The 16,099-nt window shown below is 34.4% G+C and overlaps 1 protein-coding gene across 9 annotated transcripts in view; it reads right to left on the bottom strand.

Annotated features, from left to right (window-relative positions):
* Nucleotides 1-235: 235 nt before the first annotated feature.
* The window catches only part of Klhl13 (kelch like family member 13), a 185,376-nt gene continuing 169,512 nt past the window's right edge, over nt 236-16,099 (bottom strand). For all 9 annotated transcript variants that reach the window (XM_074063876.1, XM_074063873.1, XM_074063874.1 and 6 more), the window contains 3 exons: nt 10,907-11,702; nt 3,206-3,319; nt 236-1,107 (listed from right to left, as the gene is read on the bottom strand). In XM_074063876.1, the coding sequence (XP_073919977.1) occupies nt 620-1,107; nt 3,206-3,319; nt 10,907-11,702 (1,398 nt within the window). In that variant the 3' untranslated portion in view covers nt 236-619. The remainder of the gene's footprint in view (nt 1,108-3,205; nt 3,320-10,906; nt 11,703-16,099) is intronic.

Below are 16,099 nucleotides of genomic sequence, written 5' to 3'. Positions count from 1 at the left end.
TATAAGCAAAGAGGTCATACTTTTTGAAAACCAACATTGGTGAGTTTCACTAGTTTCTCCTGTGTCTCTAAGAAACTTTATATGTTCTCAATGCACCCACACAGTCAGGTGGGTTGACAGATATGTCAAAAATACTTTATGAAAAGAGGGAGGTAGCTCATGTAAGTTGGTACCCATTTGTGTATTGTTTCCCATTGGAGCAGGCTTCCTCCCTTTAACATCTCACAGTCAAAGATGAAAGGAAAACTTTTTTATTTGGACACAGTTGTACATTTACTATAATCCAACTTCAACTTGGCTTATAATATAAGATGACATATACCTTACACCCAGTACACAGCATTAAAAAAGTACTGAAGAAACATTTCATAGACAATACCTTTTTTCATATGTTAAACATCAGCTTCTATGGGATATATTTCCAGGACGGTTTTATTATCACTTTATAAACATTCTAGGCCAAACAAACAGCACAAATAACATCAATGTTGTCTCTTTTCCCAATATCTGTATTAATCACTGGAGGGTAATCCTAACATGTATACTACTTAAGGGGGGAAAAGAAGATAATGATACATTGCAAATATAGGACTATAGTATTTTAGTTGTAAGGAGGATCTTAAGGTGCAGAAAGAGGAGACTCTCTAGAAGGTGATGGAGTGGTTTCTTCAGGTGGAAAAACTGTGAGTGTACAAGCTCGAATGCCCCCAAGGGACTCTGGAAGATCAAAAACCTTATGCCATTCATCTTTATCTGGATCATACTTCTGCACTATTTCAACCATACAACGGTTATTCCAAGAATATCCCCCAACCACATAGATTTTGTTTTCAAAGACAGCGACCCCAACATCACTCTGCCCTCTTAACATGGCAGCAATTGGGGTCCACTGGTCAAGAATAGGTGAATAGTATTCACAGCTTAGGACATCATCATAATCACTGGTTCCCCTGAAGTGATTGCCACCAATGACATAGAGCCTTTCGCCCACTGTGCACATGCAATGCAGACCTCGGACAGTGGTCATCGGTGCCTTTTGAATCCATTTGTCAGTATCAGGATCAAAGCACATGAGTTCTTTTTGGAAAGTATCATGAGTAATTCCTCCTAAATAAATGAAAATAATAGGCATTTGGTAAATAGATCATAAAAATATAAAAGTCTCCTTACTGTAGATAATTAACTTTAGCTACATATTATAGCTTATCAACACTGCTATTATAAATATTTGCTTTCTGTAAACATTCTCTAGATTAAAAATAAAGGAAATAAAATTTTCTTCTTAAAGAATGAAAAATGGCTTATATTACTACAGTGATTTTCTCTAACGAAGACCCATGGTATCTAAGAGACTCTACTGAGTAGTAATATATTTTGGCCCCTGTTACAGTTGGGTTTGTAGTAAATTCCAACTACAAAGGATTATTCTCTTCCTTACTGCTTTTTAGTGATACCTAGAGAGTACTGAACACTGGGCTAGAGCATTTTAAATTCCAGGTGCCTGTTTCTTCCCTTGCCAAATAAGAACATGTACTCTAGTTATCTCATTAAGATTGCCAGAGGGATATTCATCAAAAGGAGTTGAAAGTCTTCTACAGGTAACATAGAAGCCCATAATAATATACAGAATTGTTTGGTTTTGCAGAGTTTTTGGTGGGTGGGGTGAGGATAAGTAATGTTATCTACTATAAGAACATACATTGTAAAAGTGAAAAAATTAGAATGCTGAATCTGTGCCCAATTTTATATGTATAGCAGTTTGTTGTTGACCTGTGAAGTCTTATTATCTACAAAGTCTTTATTTTTGGTGCTGGAGACAAAGCACCTTATATATAAGCACATATATAAGGTGCTGCCTTATATATGCAAACTGGTCAGATACAAATCAGTCTGTACAATGAAAGTATCAGACTCTTCTGCAGACAAAGAAGAAATCTAAACTAATCTTTATATTCAAAGGTCTACTGCCAATTGGCCAGATGCAATCACTATAAATGGAATTATATTTTGTCTATGCTTTTGAGAATTCCCAGAAAGCCAAATAGTGCTCATTGGTTATAGATCAACTTGGTTTCTATGCTACCTTTGATTGGGAAGGTCATTTCTACAATATACACCGGTTTTGGCAAAGCACCACTAAAAGAATTCAGGTGTCATTTTTTTCCCAGAGATTTGGAGCTTTCATTATAATGGTACAGCAACTACACACATAAAACAGGTAGACAGTATAAATTATTGACTAGTGAGCATATAATTTCCTGGATGGTTCTTGCAATAAAAGATGTCCCGTAGTTGCTCATGAATTTAACACCAGAAACCTGCCAACCACACACTACAGGACTTTCACTGATCCTTCATGATTACAGATTTCATAAGGCAGTGTTCAGAGAATCAGACCACAGATATCCTCTTTACACCTTTGTTCTCTGATAATGTAACTGCTGGCCTGGCATTGGCAGGTCTTCAAACAGGGGAAAAACTGTCACAGGCAGACAGCATCAGGACCAAATGATAAGAACCTGCCTAACAAAATTAAATGTCAATATGAGAGGTGATCATTACATTAAGACTTCTTGATTTGAACAACAACAACTTTAAAATGAAAGTTATTTCTGGGACACTGAGCAAACTGTAGTCATTTCAGAGTTTTTTATACAAAAATATCTCTGCATGTGCCTCAAATACTAATCATTAGTACAGAAATAGTCATGTAATGGCACCACAGTAGGACTCCATTACAAGGCTAAGAAAAAAGGAAATATACATATTGTAGGTTATTCTAAAAGACAATGAACATTATACATTGTTATGTACAGTAGAGCTTATATGTTATATATTTTCTCACATAAATTAGCTAATTTTTAAATCAAACAAATTAATGGTTGCTATATATGAATATGAATGGCATTCATTAGAATACAGTTTATGGGACAGGAAAACAAATCAGAGAATCTAAATGCTTTCCAATTTCTTCTAAGTTATGCATTTATAGTAGGATTGGTTTGTTACTAGTCTTAAAAACTTAACAAATGCCCAATGCATTTATATGCAAATGTATACACAAAAATACCTTATCAAATCAACATAAATTATATTTTGATTATTCATTTTTCAGAATTATAATTATTACTACCATTATATCGAAAGAAGATCATATAGTTAAAAGCTTATCTATTATTGTGGTGTCTACATGAGAATTGTTTACCTGAAATATACATCACTCCTCCATATACAGTTCCAGCATGTCCATAGTGAGGCTCACTCATTTTGGCAACATAGGTCCATTCATTTGTTCTTGGATTGTAACATTCTACTGTAGCTATTAAGAAAAAGAGAAAGAAAATAAAATTATTTTAAATGTCAAATTTAGCGATTAACTATTTTTAGGTGAAACAATAATAACATCTAAATCTCTGAAATATACATATTGTAGGAATGAGAGATGAGGGGTGGCTCATTATAGGGACCACATTAACATGAACCATTAATAAATGTTACATTAGACTAGACAATGTAAGAATCTAACATTTGTGTTCTTGTAGAAATCGCCAACATTTCTTTTCTTTTGGATTCTGGTTGTATCTTTATAAGCTGACATTTCTCAAATTTCTTTGCTCTAAAATATAAGAAGAAAAGATGAAAAATATCACAAGGAAGGAAAAGCACCTCAATTATGGGTCCCTGTGTTAACAGTATACAGGAACAAACATCAGTATATATGAGACAAAATTTTAAATTAAGGATGAAAGTATATGCACTGGCTGATTTATGTTCTAAAGCTTATTGCTTTATTTTACACCCAAACTATAAAATAGACACTGACAATAATGTCTCTACATGTATACTCCAAGGCCAACAGTTTCTATGTACCTATTACCATTGTAGCCAGTACTACTCTTAACTTGAAGATGATTAGCAGCATAATATGAAATTAAGATCTTTATTAAGAGTTTCTCTAAAAAGGTTAGATGGAGAAGAATTAACTTAGAAGGTAACACACATGCACAGGAAATCAATGCAAGTCAACTCCCTGTATACTATCCTTATCTCAACTAGCAAAAACCCTTGGTCCTGCCTATTATTGCTTATACTCTCTTCAACAAAATTAGAGATAAGGGCAGAATAGTTTCTGCCTGGTAGCAAGGGGGTTGGGGGGAGAGGGAGGGGGCGGAGTGGGTGGTAAGGGAGGGGGTGAGGGAAGAGGGGAGAAATGACCCAAACATCGTATGCACATATGAATAAAATAAAAAGAGTTTTGAAAGATAAAAAGGGGTCTATGGCCATACCTCCCTGAACATGCCTTATCTCATCAGAAACACAAAAAAAGGATTCTTTCAGTAATAAATTTACCATCTTTAACATAAGATATTTTGAAGCAGTGACCTCAACTTACATAAATAGCTTTCAATCAATCTGTTATAATAACCTCAATATCAGAACCATGACAGTCCAGTCAGATGGAAAATATAATCCCTTTTCAAAAGGAAAGAAGTAGTGCTGTTATGAGGCCCCAGATCAAAAGCACCAAGTCTAGATTGATTTGAAAAGTTCAGATTATTTATTACCATCACTGCCAAATACTAGTCCAATTTCTTGCCTCCCTCAATCCTGCAACACTGCTCAGGAAGCACAGCACCAAGCTCAACACAAACTTCAATCTAGCAGCTTCTCTTGAAGCTTTGGTCAAACATATGATATAGTTCTAGGCAGTGACATGAACCAGAAGTCTACTGAGTGAGGCATAGATTGAGTCATGGGAATAAGGTTTAGTTACTCAAAGCCAAATGCAATCCTAGCTGATGAATCAACCTTTGAATGAGATTTCCTACTTAATAACTACAGGCAAAACTTGGAAGGAGAGGGAAAGGAAAGGAAGAAAGCTTTTTCTAGTCTATTTAATACTATCATTTCTTCATTAAACTTACCGATATAAACTACATTTTTTCTGCTCCAATCACATCTGTATGTCACCACTTCTCATATCTTTGTACTGATTTCCTTTTCCACTGACTTTAGGCTTAAATTTTCAGTTTTATTTCAAAGGCTCTTAATAGTCTCATTTTGTTTTGGGTGGTATTGGGTTTGAACTCATGGCCTCATGCTTGCTGGGTAAGAGCTCTACTACTTGAGCCATGCCCTCAGCCCATTTTGCTTTAACTATTTTTTGGATAAGGTCTCATCTCTTTGCATCCTCCTACCTATGCCTCCCCATAACTAGGATTACATATGTGTACCACCACATCTAGCCTTATTCTCATTTTGATCTTCTTCCTTGCTAGCTTTGTTCATTGTGTCAGGCCTGGATCCTTACCAAGTCTATTTCTTCTAAACCCTTCTATAAAACAGCAAGATCCTAAAAGTTTTTGTCCTCAAAATAAGCAATATTTCCATAATTAATAACAAGTTAAACTCCAACATATTCCAATACTGTTTTTGGCTATATCGAGGCACTGATGTCTTTTTAAAATTTTATTTTTAATTGACACATAATAATTGCATATATTTATAAGGTGCGATGAGATGCTTTGATACATGTATATGCTACGTAATGATCAAATCAGTATAATTAGCATCTGTCAATTCAAACATTTATTATTTCTTTTTGGTGAGATGTCATTTTCATTTGCCTTTAGCATGACTTTCACCAACCTGTCAAGCAAGCAAACCTACTGAATGTACATTATTCTCTCTCTCTCTCTGTCTCTCTCCATTTAACAGAAGAGAAGATCTAGTATGTTGATCGGTATATGGCATTAGCAAACAAATTAATGGAAGGATTTTATATTAGAAAGTAACCTAGTCACATGTCCTAACAGAAAAGGGATTTAAAAGATTTCTATGGATTGGCTTCTTTATCTATTTGAAGTCAAAGGCAGGTTTTACTAGTTGCATGCTTTTCTTAATGCAGGATTCTGCCTTCAAAATTTCTAGGTCATAACTGTCCTTTCTTATGCCTAATTCAAACTGTCTTGATGTAATTTCCATTATTTTCCTCTTATTCTTTTTATGGTGGAGCTCAAGGTTGAATAGCTAATCACTCTTTATGGTTATTAATATTTTCCTATGTAGAAAGATAATGCTGCTCCTCTGTCGGTGAGTTAACTGCATTTTTTTTCTGAATAGGGGTTATAAAAATCCATCTTTACTTTTTCATGCAGGAGCCTCTCTGTGCAAGATGGATATTAACCACCAATACCACAGTGACTATATAATAGCTCATCATCCCTAAATTTTCCTTCAAGCTAAGTAACCTAGCTCTTTTTAACTTTTCTAGTTCTTTTATCTTTATTGTCAATCTTTCTCCATACACAATTGTTATTGTTATTAGTAAAATCAATAAATTTAGTTTGAAAAAGAATGTATTTAATTAAAAAGAAGATGCATATCCCCCACACTTGCAAGATATCCATTAATGCCAATAACTCTGATGAGAGGAGGGTGTAACAGATAATGAAAGGCAAGGAGTTGGCGCCCCAAAGTGGCATGGCGGCTCTATCATAGCCTATGAAAGTCGAGAACAGTAAGGAGGCAACTGGAAAAATCTAGAGCAGGGATCAACAAACTTCTTCAGCCCATGGGCCAAATCCATACCACAGCCTGTTTTTGTATAGCCTAGAAGGTAATGAAATGGATGGTTTTACATTTTTTAAGGATCAGAAGGAATCAACAAACTATTTTGTAACATATGAAATTCAAATTTCAGCAGTCATAAGTAACACTTTATTGGAACACAGCCGTACCCATTTGTTTATAAATTGCCTGCAGTTCCTTTTGCACTACCACAGCAGAATGATTAATTGTGCCAGAGAATAAATAGCCAACAAAGCTGAAATATATACTTTCTGGTCCTTTAGAGAAGTTTTCTGACCCTTAATTTAGAGAATCAATTTTAGTATTCTAGGGGCCTGGAGCGTAAGTTAAAGAATCACTCCACCTTAAGAATTACGCTTACCTTGATTATTTCATTTATATTGAGGTCTTTGTTTTCCATGTGATTCCAGTGGAATCCAGAAAGAGTTCCAAGGGATGATGTAGGATTTACTTATTCTTTGAAGTTTGGCCTGAAGGAAACTATTTCTATAATGAGGTCTCCCACAAAGGGGTGATGGACTCTAGAATCCTAGGGTACTGGTTAGTGATCAAATAAGCCCCAAATCCATTAAAGATCATGGGGCATGTGATAAATTTTAGTAATTTTATTGTACATTCATTTGAAAAAGTTTAATATTTTTTTCTATAAGTTGTTTCATTATTTGAAAGCCTGACTTATTAATATTTAACTGAAGTGAAAGATACCTGAGCTGTCCTATTCTTTTTCTATATAGAAAACCTCAATGGAAACTCAATTTCTTATATGACATAATTTTGAAAGATGCCAAAAATAACTGAATCCCTTTTCACTTAAGTGACAGATCCTCTAAACTTCTCCAAATTTTCCATTGTAACCAATGTCAGGGACAGTGACATTTTCAAGGAATTATATTTCAGTAATAAGCAGATACACAGATACCCTGGTAGTCTTTTTTCTTTTTTGATGTACTATGAGCTTAATTTTTCCTTAGGTCTATACACTCTATGGAAGCATTTTTAAAGGCCAAACCACTAAAATGATCTAAAATATTTTACAACTGTGGCCACAGTTTTCTTTTTATAATTATTTAGACAATAGTTATTGTGCATATAAAAAAATTTTAGCGGTGCTAATAACCCTGTTAAATTGTTAAATGCTTTTCCCATCCATCCACTTTACTTGCCGCCTATTCCCACCCCCTTCTCTATTTACATAGGGGCATGGATATGCCAACATCATCAGTTAAGATGGGAATGCTCATTTATTATAACAGTGTATGTAGAGGAGGATTTCTTTAAAAAACACTCATGGGGCAGAAGAAAAGTTAAAAACAGCTTTGGCTGGAACATTCAGAAATATAAGCAAGAGCTTCCTTAGAAGCAAAATTGCCTACTCTGCAAAAACAATAGGGTCAGAAAAACTGGAAAGGTCAACTGGTATGAATTCTTTTTCTATTTATATAAAGAGATTATGATTAATCGATAGAATTCAGAAGAACTCATCAATATTGTTCATTGGGAGGAGAGGGCATCAGGGAAGGTTACATGAAGTTTGGTTACCTCAACAATACAGAATATGACAAAGTGAGACAGTCTACTTCTTGCTCCCACTTGAGAATAATACAGGACTAAGGGAGTGGAGGTGGGGGTAAGAGAAAAATGAAGTCTCTAATTTCTTGGTCTTATTTAACGACTCTTTTTGGCCTGAAGGCCCTCCTGAAATCAAGACTCTATTCAAGTGCACTAAATAAATCAATCATATTATTTTAAACTTCCAATATATTTTAACTTAAAATATTACAGAATATATCAGATTAATATGCTGAATTTAAGGAAAGCAATCATTTTCTATAAAAGTTTAGCTACATATAGATGACAGGAAGTCATATCAAATGGGATAAAATGTCAAAAATTGTTCTATAACTGGAATTAGCATTGTTTCTTGGCATGGAGGGTCAGTATCTATATTATAATGAGACGTGCATTTTTGAAAACTGCAATTTATAAAATAAGATAAAAATACCCAAACCATCTTAGAGGGGAATTTTTTTAAAAAGTCATTATTCTTAGGTTAAGTTTTGGGGGTTTTATTTCTCAAGCTTAAATGTAACCAAATTGTTAGTACAAATTAACAAAAAACTGACAATTCTTTTGTTTCTTTTAGCTTTCAAAATGAAATACAGAAGACTTTTTTGGAGACAGGGTCTTGCTATGTAGCCCAGGCTGGTCTGGAACTTGCTATGTAGCCCAGGTTGGCCTGCAGTTCATAATCCTCCTGCCTCAGAATCCAGAGTGCTAAGAATGCAGGTATGTACCACCATGCTCACAGAAAACTGTTTTTAATCAGAAATAGAGAGGTGGTTTCTGAAGGTCATGTTCAAGGAAGCCTGTGCCTACACCACTTGCCCAGTGGATTAGTCTATATCCAGCTGAGTATGACATAGGAGAAACCCAAAGTGCATGGGGATGGGTAAGAAAAAGGAAGCCTTCAGCCTCTTGGTTTTATGTAATGACTCCTTTGGCCTGAATAGTGTAACTTTCAGAAGAATAAGGGCTCTAATTAATATTAGGAACAATATATTGAAAATTGAATAGCAGTATATTCACAGGGTTGATAACATTAACAAGCAAACACTGACTGAAAAGGGACCTATTTCCTCTGGGAAAGAAGCTTGAAAATGACCACTGACTGCCACATTTGTTTACCTATAATTTGTGAACTCTTAAAGATTATCTTTATGTTAATCACTTTTGTAAGAAATCACAAAATCACTACTTGCACCTTTTAGATCTTTTCAGACACCATACATTTAAAATAGCATAATAACATGCACATAATACATGTGGGTTAATTCAGGAGACCTGCAATGACTATTCTACAGCAAAGGCACTAATGCCTCAAATGTTTTTAAAAACCTGAGTTTTAAAATATATTGGGGAATCTATGTAGTTAATGAGCATGCCACCTAGTCCCACAATATAGAAAGTCTGGTCTTAAAAAATATCATGATAACAAGGGGGAAAATTGGCTGTGTCACTAACAAGAATGGGCTCTATAAACGGGGAAGTATAATAGATAAGAGTAGTTCTTTTTTCCAATAAATAGCTTAGTGTCAAATTTATTAAACTAAATCTTTGACTATGGGGGAAAATATTCTGAAAAGTACTCAGAATTTATTTAGAGACATAACGATATATTGAACCTCTCCAGCACTATGGAGCCTGGAATATTGGTTAACTACAAGGACTCTATAATAGATTAAAAGAAGACAAGTAGAATAAGGGCCAAACAATACGGGTAATGACAGACATATGTCACAATATAAAATGCAGTTTTCCTGCATTTCTTTCTGGAAAAGCTATGTTATCCAAATTTTAATCTTAAAAGGTATAACAAAATTATTCCTTTTAAGATTAACTTATGCAGCCAAAATATTTCCATGTTAAAGTATATTTATGACCAATCTTAGATTAGGAAGACAAAAAGTTACCATCAAATGACTTACTAGATCAGTTTACAATGAAGAAAATTATCTGATATTTCAACAAGACAGAATAATTTTTAAAACTAATAGCCACAGATCATAACACACAGTAAATAAACTTTGGACAATACTGAACTTTGCACATTTAAACTCTAAAGAATATTATATTACTATGTAGCCTCTAATAGGCACCAAATTATGGAAGCAAAGAAAAAAAGCCAGTCCTCTGTAAACAAGGATAAAACCTATTAATATAACACATGTGTATTCAAAACTGAGAAATAAGGAATCATGCCAAACTTCTGTCAAGATTCTATTAGAATTTAAATTAAATTGGTATACTTTCTAGTTGAGCTTTCAAGATGAAAACTACATATGCTGAACAAATAAAATATACTGCTATTTATCAGTGTATATACAAGATATAATTTGTGCCATGGCTAACACTAGATGCCCAGATAAGGCATACAGATGATTTCTGATATTTTCTTAGAGAAACAGTTTAAAAATGAGACCCTAAGTCAGGTGCCAGTGCCTCAGGCCTGTAGTCCTAACTACTTGGGAGTCTGAGATTGGGAGGACTGCGGTTTGAGGCCAGCTCAGGCAAATAGTTCTTGAGATACCATCTCTAAAATAACCACAGCAAAATGGATTGGAGGTGTGGCTCAAGTGGTAGAGTACCTGCTTTGCAAGTGTGAAGTTCAAACCCTCTCCCCCACCAAAAAACAATGAAACCCTAGCTATATTTTTATCTTTAATCTTACAGAAGTGCTTATTTTATGATTTGAAAGGAATTTCTGCATAAAGAAAGAAATTAGTCTTCTATGCATAATATAAATGTATACACTTACGCAGTTCCCCAGCTGCATTTCGCCCACCTACTGCATACAGATATCCTTTGAGGGCACTTAGGTGGAAGAAGGTGCGCTTTTCATTTAAAGATGCAACTTGCATCCATTTGTTGTATCGAGGATCAAATCTGAACACTGTATCGACAGCTGTTTTTCCTTTTGTGTCATAATTACTCTGTCCACCAACAACATAGAGGAAATTTCCAATGACAGCGATACCATGCTGGTACCTTGGGGCATCCATGGGGGCTAGAGATTTCCACTCATGGGCCTTTTCATCATACATGCGCAATTCCTTACTGACAACCAGTTGCTGCCTCAGTACTCCTCCAAGTGTAACCAAATGAGTAGTGTCAGAACGAATGGCAGTCCTGTCTGACTGCATCACTGGCTGCATGTAGGGCATCATTTGGTAATTGCTGGCTTCCAAAAGCAAATTCACACACGTATTGTCCGTTCTCATAAAATCCACCGTCTGCACGTAATTAATGAGCTCCTGGGGTGTCATCAGTGGAAATCGTATGTTCTTCATTAATTTTGCAGCAAAGTCCATCCGAGGCTCTTCTAGGCGCAGCCAGCGACAGGTAGCCTTAAAGAGCTCAAGTTCAGTGCAATGCTTAAGGCTATTACTGGAAAGCACAAAGGTAAGACGCTCAAAAGGGAGTTTCAAGAACTCCCCAGTGCTCAGCAATGCAGGAAAATTCTTTAAGACGAAACTGTTAACATATTTGTCCACTTCGGTCAGATTGTAGGTGTTGGCAATCCGCCCCACTTCGACACAATTGTCTAAAGTAACCTATTAAGTAAACAAAAAAAGTAAAACATAGCTACTTTCTTGATACTCACATTTTGGTCACACAAATACCTGTTCCAAAATAGAGTGAATTATGCCTTTTGATGTCCATATAGATGCAAATAAATATTCTTATCTAAGTGCATTATCTACAAAGAAGATGCAAACCACCTTTACCCAATCCAGTAGAAAGGTGACTAAAAGAAAAGAAAATGATCAAAGTCAGTCAGTTAGAAGTTAATCTAAGAAACAATGTTATATTTTGATTATGGCTGAAATAGTTTTCTTTACTCAAAAAAAGTATCCAACCCCACAAAAAAATACTAATAAAATTCTTTCCAGGTGGAAAATTTGGAAAAATAGAGGGTTATTCTATTATAGTTCAAGTCAATCCACTTCTCAGTCACGAATCACAGCTAGCCAATCAAAATAGAAAAGATCGAACATTTCAATTCTTCCATTTCCCTTTTATGTAAACAGGTATTACTCATGACTATCATTCATATTAGTTCCTTCAAAAGTTATTCCACATAATAAAAATAATTTAATAGGATAACTGTTCATGAGTCAGTTACTTTCTACATTATTTATCTGGAAATATAAGCAAGTGAATGGCTTCTTTGAAGACAAAGGATGTACCTACATTAAATCACTCATGCAGGTAAATTTTGAGTACCTATTGCTTGCATCTGGGCACTGGAGCATTCCTTAGCCACTCCCTTACTGTCAGCATAGTCTAGCACTGTCTGGAATCAAAACAAGCTCAGAACTATGTTCCCAGAACAGACTACAATATACCACAGAGTGGCAAACAGGCAAAGGAGAGAAGTGATTGAGAGGTTCTTCCTCTAATAACTGGTCAAAAGGAAAAATAAGAAAATTATATCAGCAAATATAATGCAAGGATTAAATAACAAAAACAAGCCCACCATAAAAATGTTGGTATCTGTGTGTACAAACACAAAGACAGTTCATAGGTGTATCTGTATTTTTAAAATTTTGTCAGGGTATATATTCAGTATATCACAGAAAACTCATCAATATATTGTTAGCCTATAATTGTATTACTAGCAGATTAGTTAGATGGTTAAGGGAAAACTGGAAAGTCCTTCCATTGACATTTCATTTAAAAGTGGAAATGAAGCTCAGGCATTCATTCCTTTGCATAAAGTAACAGCCCAGTTAGGATGTGATAGCATGAAAAACTCTAAGATTAGCACGTGCATGGCTACTTTCATAGATTTATTACTCAAGAAGAAATTGTACTTTTTAAAGCAGTTGACTTGCTGTCCAAAAATCATGAAAATGTGTAATGGCTTATTTTGTTTATTATCTATATATTTAAAAATACATAAAACATAACTAACACAAAGAACTAGGAAAATAACAAAGTATGGATTTCTAGAAATGTACATCTTGAGAACGGATCAATAACTTGGATTTCTAATAGAAAAAATAAAAGTCCATTTAATACAATTTTAGAAGTGGCAGGCTGGTATTACTTAAACTTTTAAGTTGTATAATTGTAGTTACAGTCAAAATCTAATTGCCCAAATAACCCTAGGGGGAAGGGATTCCTGTTTGGGGTAATGGATCTGCTTACCAAGGTAAGTAAGAAATGGGTAATTCGTGCTTTTGGATATATTTGCTAGTATGCATACATAAAAGTTAATGACAATGCAAACATAATTCCAAAGTATGCAGATTCTCATCACTATTGATACGGTTGTCAATAAAACAACAAAGAATGAGTACTTTAAACTGTCAAAACTAGACCACCAATTGTTAGTCACAAAATTTAAATCTAAACTTATAGCAGGTAAAATAGATTGAGATTAAAGATTAGAAACAAACTATATAATTTAGAAATGGAATTAAGGTATTTAATTCCTTTCCCCTTTCCCTCTTCTACTTCATCCAATTAGGAAACTATTTCTATAATAACAGGAGAAATAAACTTATCTTTCACTTAGGACATTTGGAACATACCTTATACCTACACACACACACACACACACACACACACACACACAGTACATCCATATATACAGATGTACAGGACTGGAAAAGACTGATAGATCACCTAGTCAATACAGACAGCTGCCTACCCTTTTCTTTAAAATTTCTAGAGAACGATATTTCATAACCTTCTGCACTATAGTCTTCTTAATAGAAGGACTAAGTATTTCTATATCTCATGTACAACAGGTACCACATTGTGGGTATACAGCAAAGGTAAAAGCCTATCAATATCAATAATACAAAAATTAAAGATATAATGACAGATAGGATTAAAATGGAATATCTGCTGAATTAAAATAGAAAATTACTAGAACATTATTAATTTTAAATGAGACACATAGGAAAACATGTAAATGAATTCTCATCAAGTACATGTAATCAAAGGTAAAAAACCATAGAACACAGGGATAAAAGAAGCAAAGTGTAATAAAATAGTTAACAATATACACAGATTAAAATGATGGAAAACAGTAAATAATTTCTGGCACTATACAGGATTATTCTATTGTGGTTCATTTCAATCCACTTCTCAGTCATAATTCTTAAAAGTGCCTCAGTTAGCAGATCTCTAAAGACTTAGACTAGATAGTATTAAAAATGGATGCATACAGTAACATATAAAATAATGAAATTTCTGTGTATCAAAGAATATTTACACTTTGAAAATATAAAATATGAAGTTTACAGTTTAAGAAGTCCTAAGTAGAAAGAACTCAGTTGCTCTTAATTCATGTAATTTCTTGTGAAAACCTGGCCAAAATTCCAAAGAAGGTACACTTGAAAACAGAGTTGTAGCAGAAGTTAATCCAAATAATTATGTTGGCATTTAAAAGGATTAAGCAGCAAAAAAAGGATAAAATTCCTTAACCACATATGAGAACCTATAAAATTGTTTTAAAAATAGTCATGTGCAAGGGCTGGGGACATGGCTAAAGTTGCAAATAACCAAGTGCACATTTAAGTTTTCTTGACATGTATTAGTATAAATTAGTTTATTATTATTGAACAATTTTCAAGTCGTCCTAAAAACAGTTCCAACATCATAATTTTGCAAGTGGCATTCTCATTAACATACTAGAACTCACTGTTGCTGTGTTGTTCAAATTATGTCCGATGCACCCATCAAATTTGATGACATCAAATAATGTCATCAACATTATTTGATATTTCAATGGCAGATTGCATCAGAAATCTGTATGTTTTTAAAGATCAGTGTTATATACAGAAAAATCCCCATATAGATCAAAAAATGAATATTTGAGGCTGATGGAGTGCCTCAAGTGGTAAGACTGCCTGCCTAGCAAGCATGAAGTTCTGAGTTCAAATCCCAGTGCTGCCAAAAAAAAAAAGAATACTTACTTTTTAACTTCAAGGGGAAAGCAAAATTAAAATCCTGGTAAAATTTGGGGGATTCCTTGGTGATTTAATGTAATAAATTCTTAGTGCTTTCTAGTTTTTTTTTAAAGACATCTAATACAACCAACACAGAGAATGAAAGCATGTCTAAAAAAAACAAACCACTGTGATAAGAATTCAAACTAGCTACTGTGGGGGCAGAAGATGTAATAGGCATTTACTCTTTTCTCAAAGGTCTCCTTCCACAGGTGAGAATATTACATGATACAAGGAAGGAATCTCTTAAAAAGAAGAAGAAATGGATAATTAAAAATATCCTGAATATGTAAACAGCTGAAAAAAACTTACAATAAAAGACAAGTAATCTAATTAACTGGGTACATGATTTGAATAAACACTTCTCAAAAGAAGAAATACAAATGGCCAATAAATATACAAAAAGTGCCCAAATATCTTTAGCCATTAAGGAAATGTAAATCAAAAATACAATGAGATTCCATCTCACCCTAGTTAGAATGGTTATGATAGAGAAAATTCTGGCGAGGATATGGAGACAAAGGAGCACTTACACACTGTTGATGGGAACGTAAATTACATGATCCTGCTATCCCACTTCCGAGTATATACCAAAAGGAAATGAAATCAATATTCAAAAAGATACCTGCACACCCATGGTTATTGTGGCACTATTCACTATAGCTAAGATATGGAATGAGCATAGGTGCTCATCAACAGATGAATGGATAAAAAATATGGTATAACATATACACACAATGGAATATTATTTAGACATAAAGAAGAATAAAATCATGTCATTTGTAGGAAAACAGATGCAACTGGAGGACATCACACTAAGGGAAAAAATCAGATGCAGAAAGACAAGTATCCCATGTTTTCGCTCATCCGTAGAAACTAAAAAGACTTGAAAATAGAAGAGGGGCTATTAGGGAAGCCCCTAGGAAGGGACAGGGGGCAGGGAGGGATAGAAAAGAGAGCGAAGGACAAGAAGTAGAAGGGTGGAT

Source organism: Castor canadensis, chromosome X, assembly GCF_047511655.1.
Source record: "Castor canadensis chromosome X, mCasCan1.hap1v2, whole genome shotgun sequence".
NCBI classification, from domain to species: domain Eukaryota; kingdom Metazoa; phylum Chordata; class Mammalia; order Rodentia; family Castoridae; genus Castor; species Castor canadensis.
This window is presented reverse-complemented; position numbering and strand designations above follow the sequence as displayed.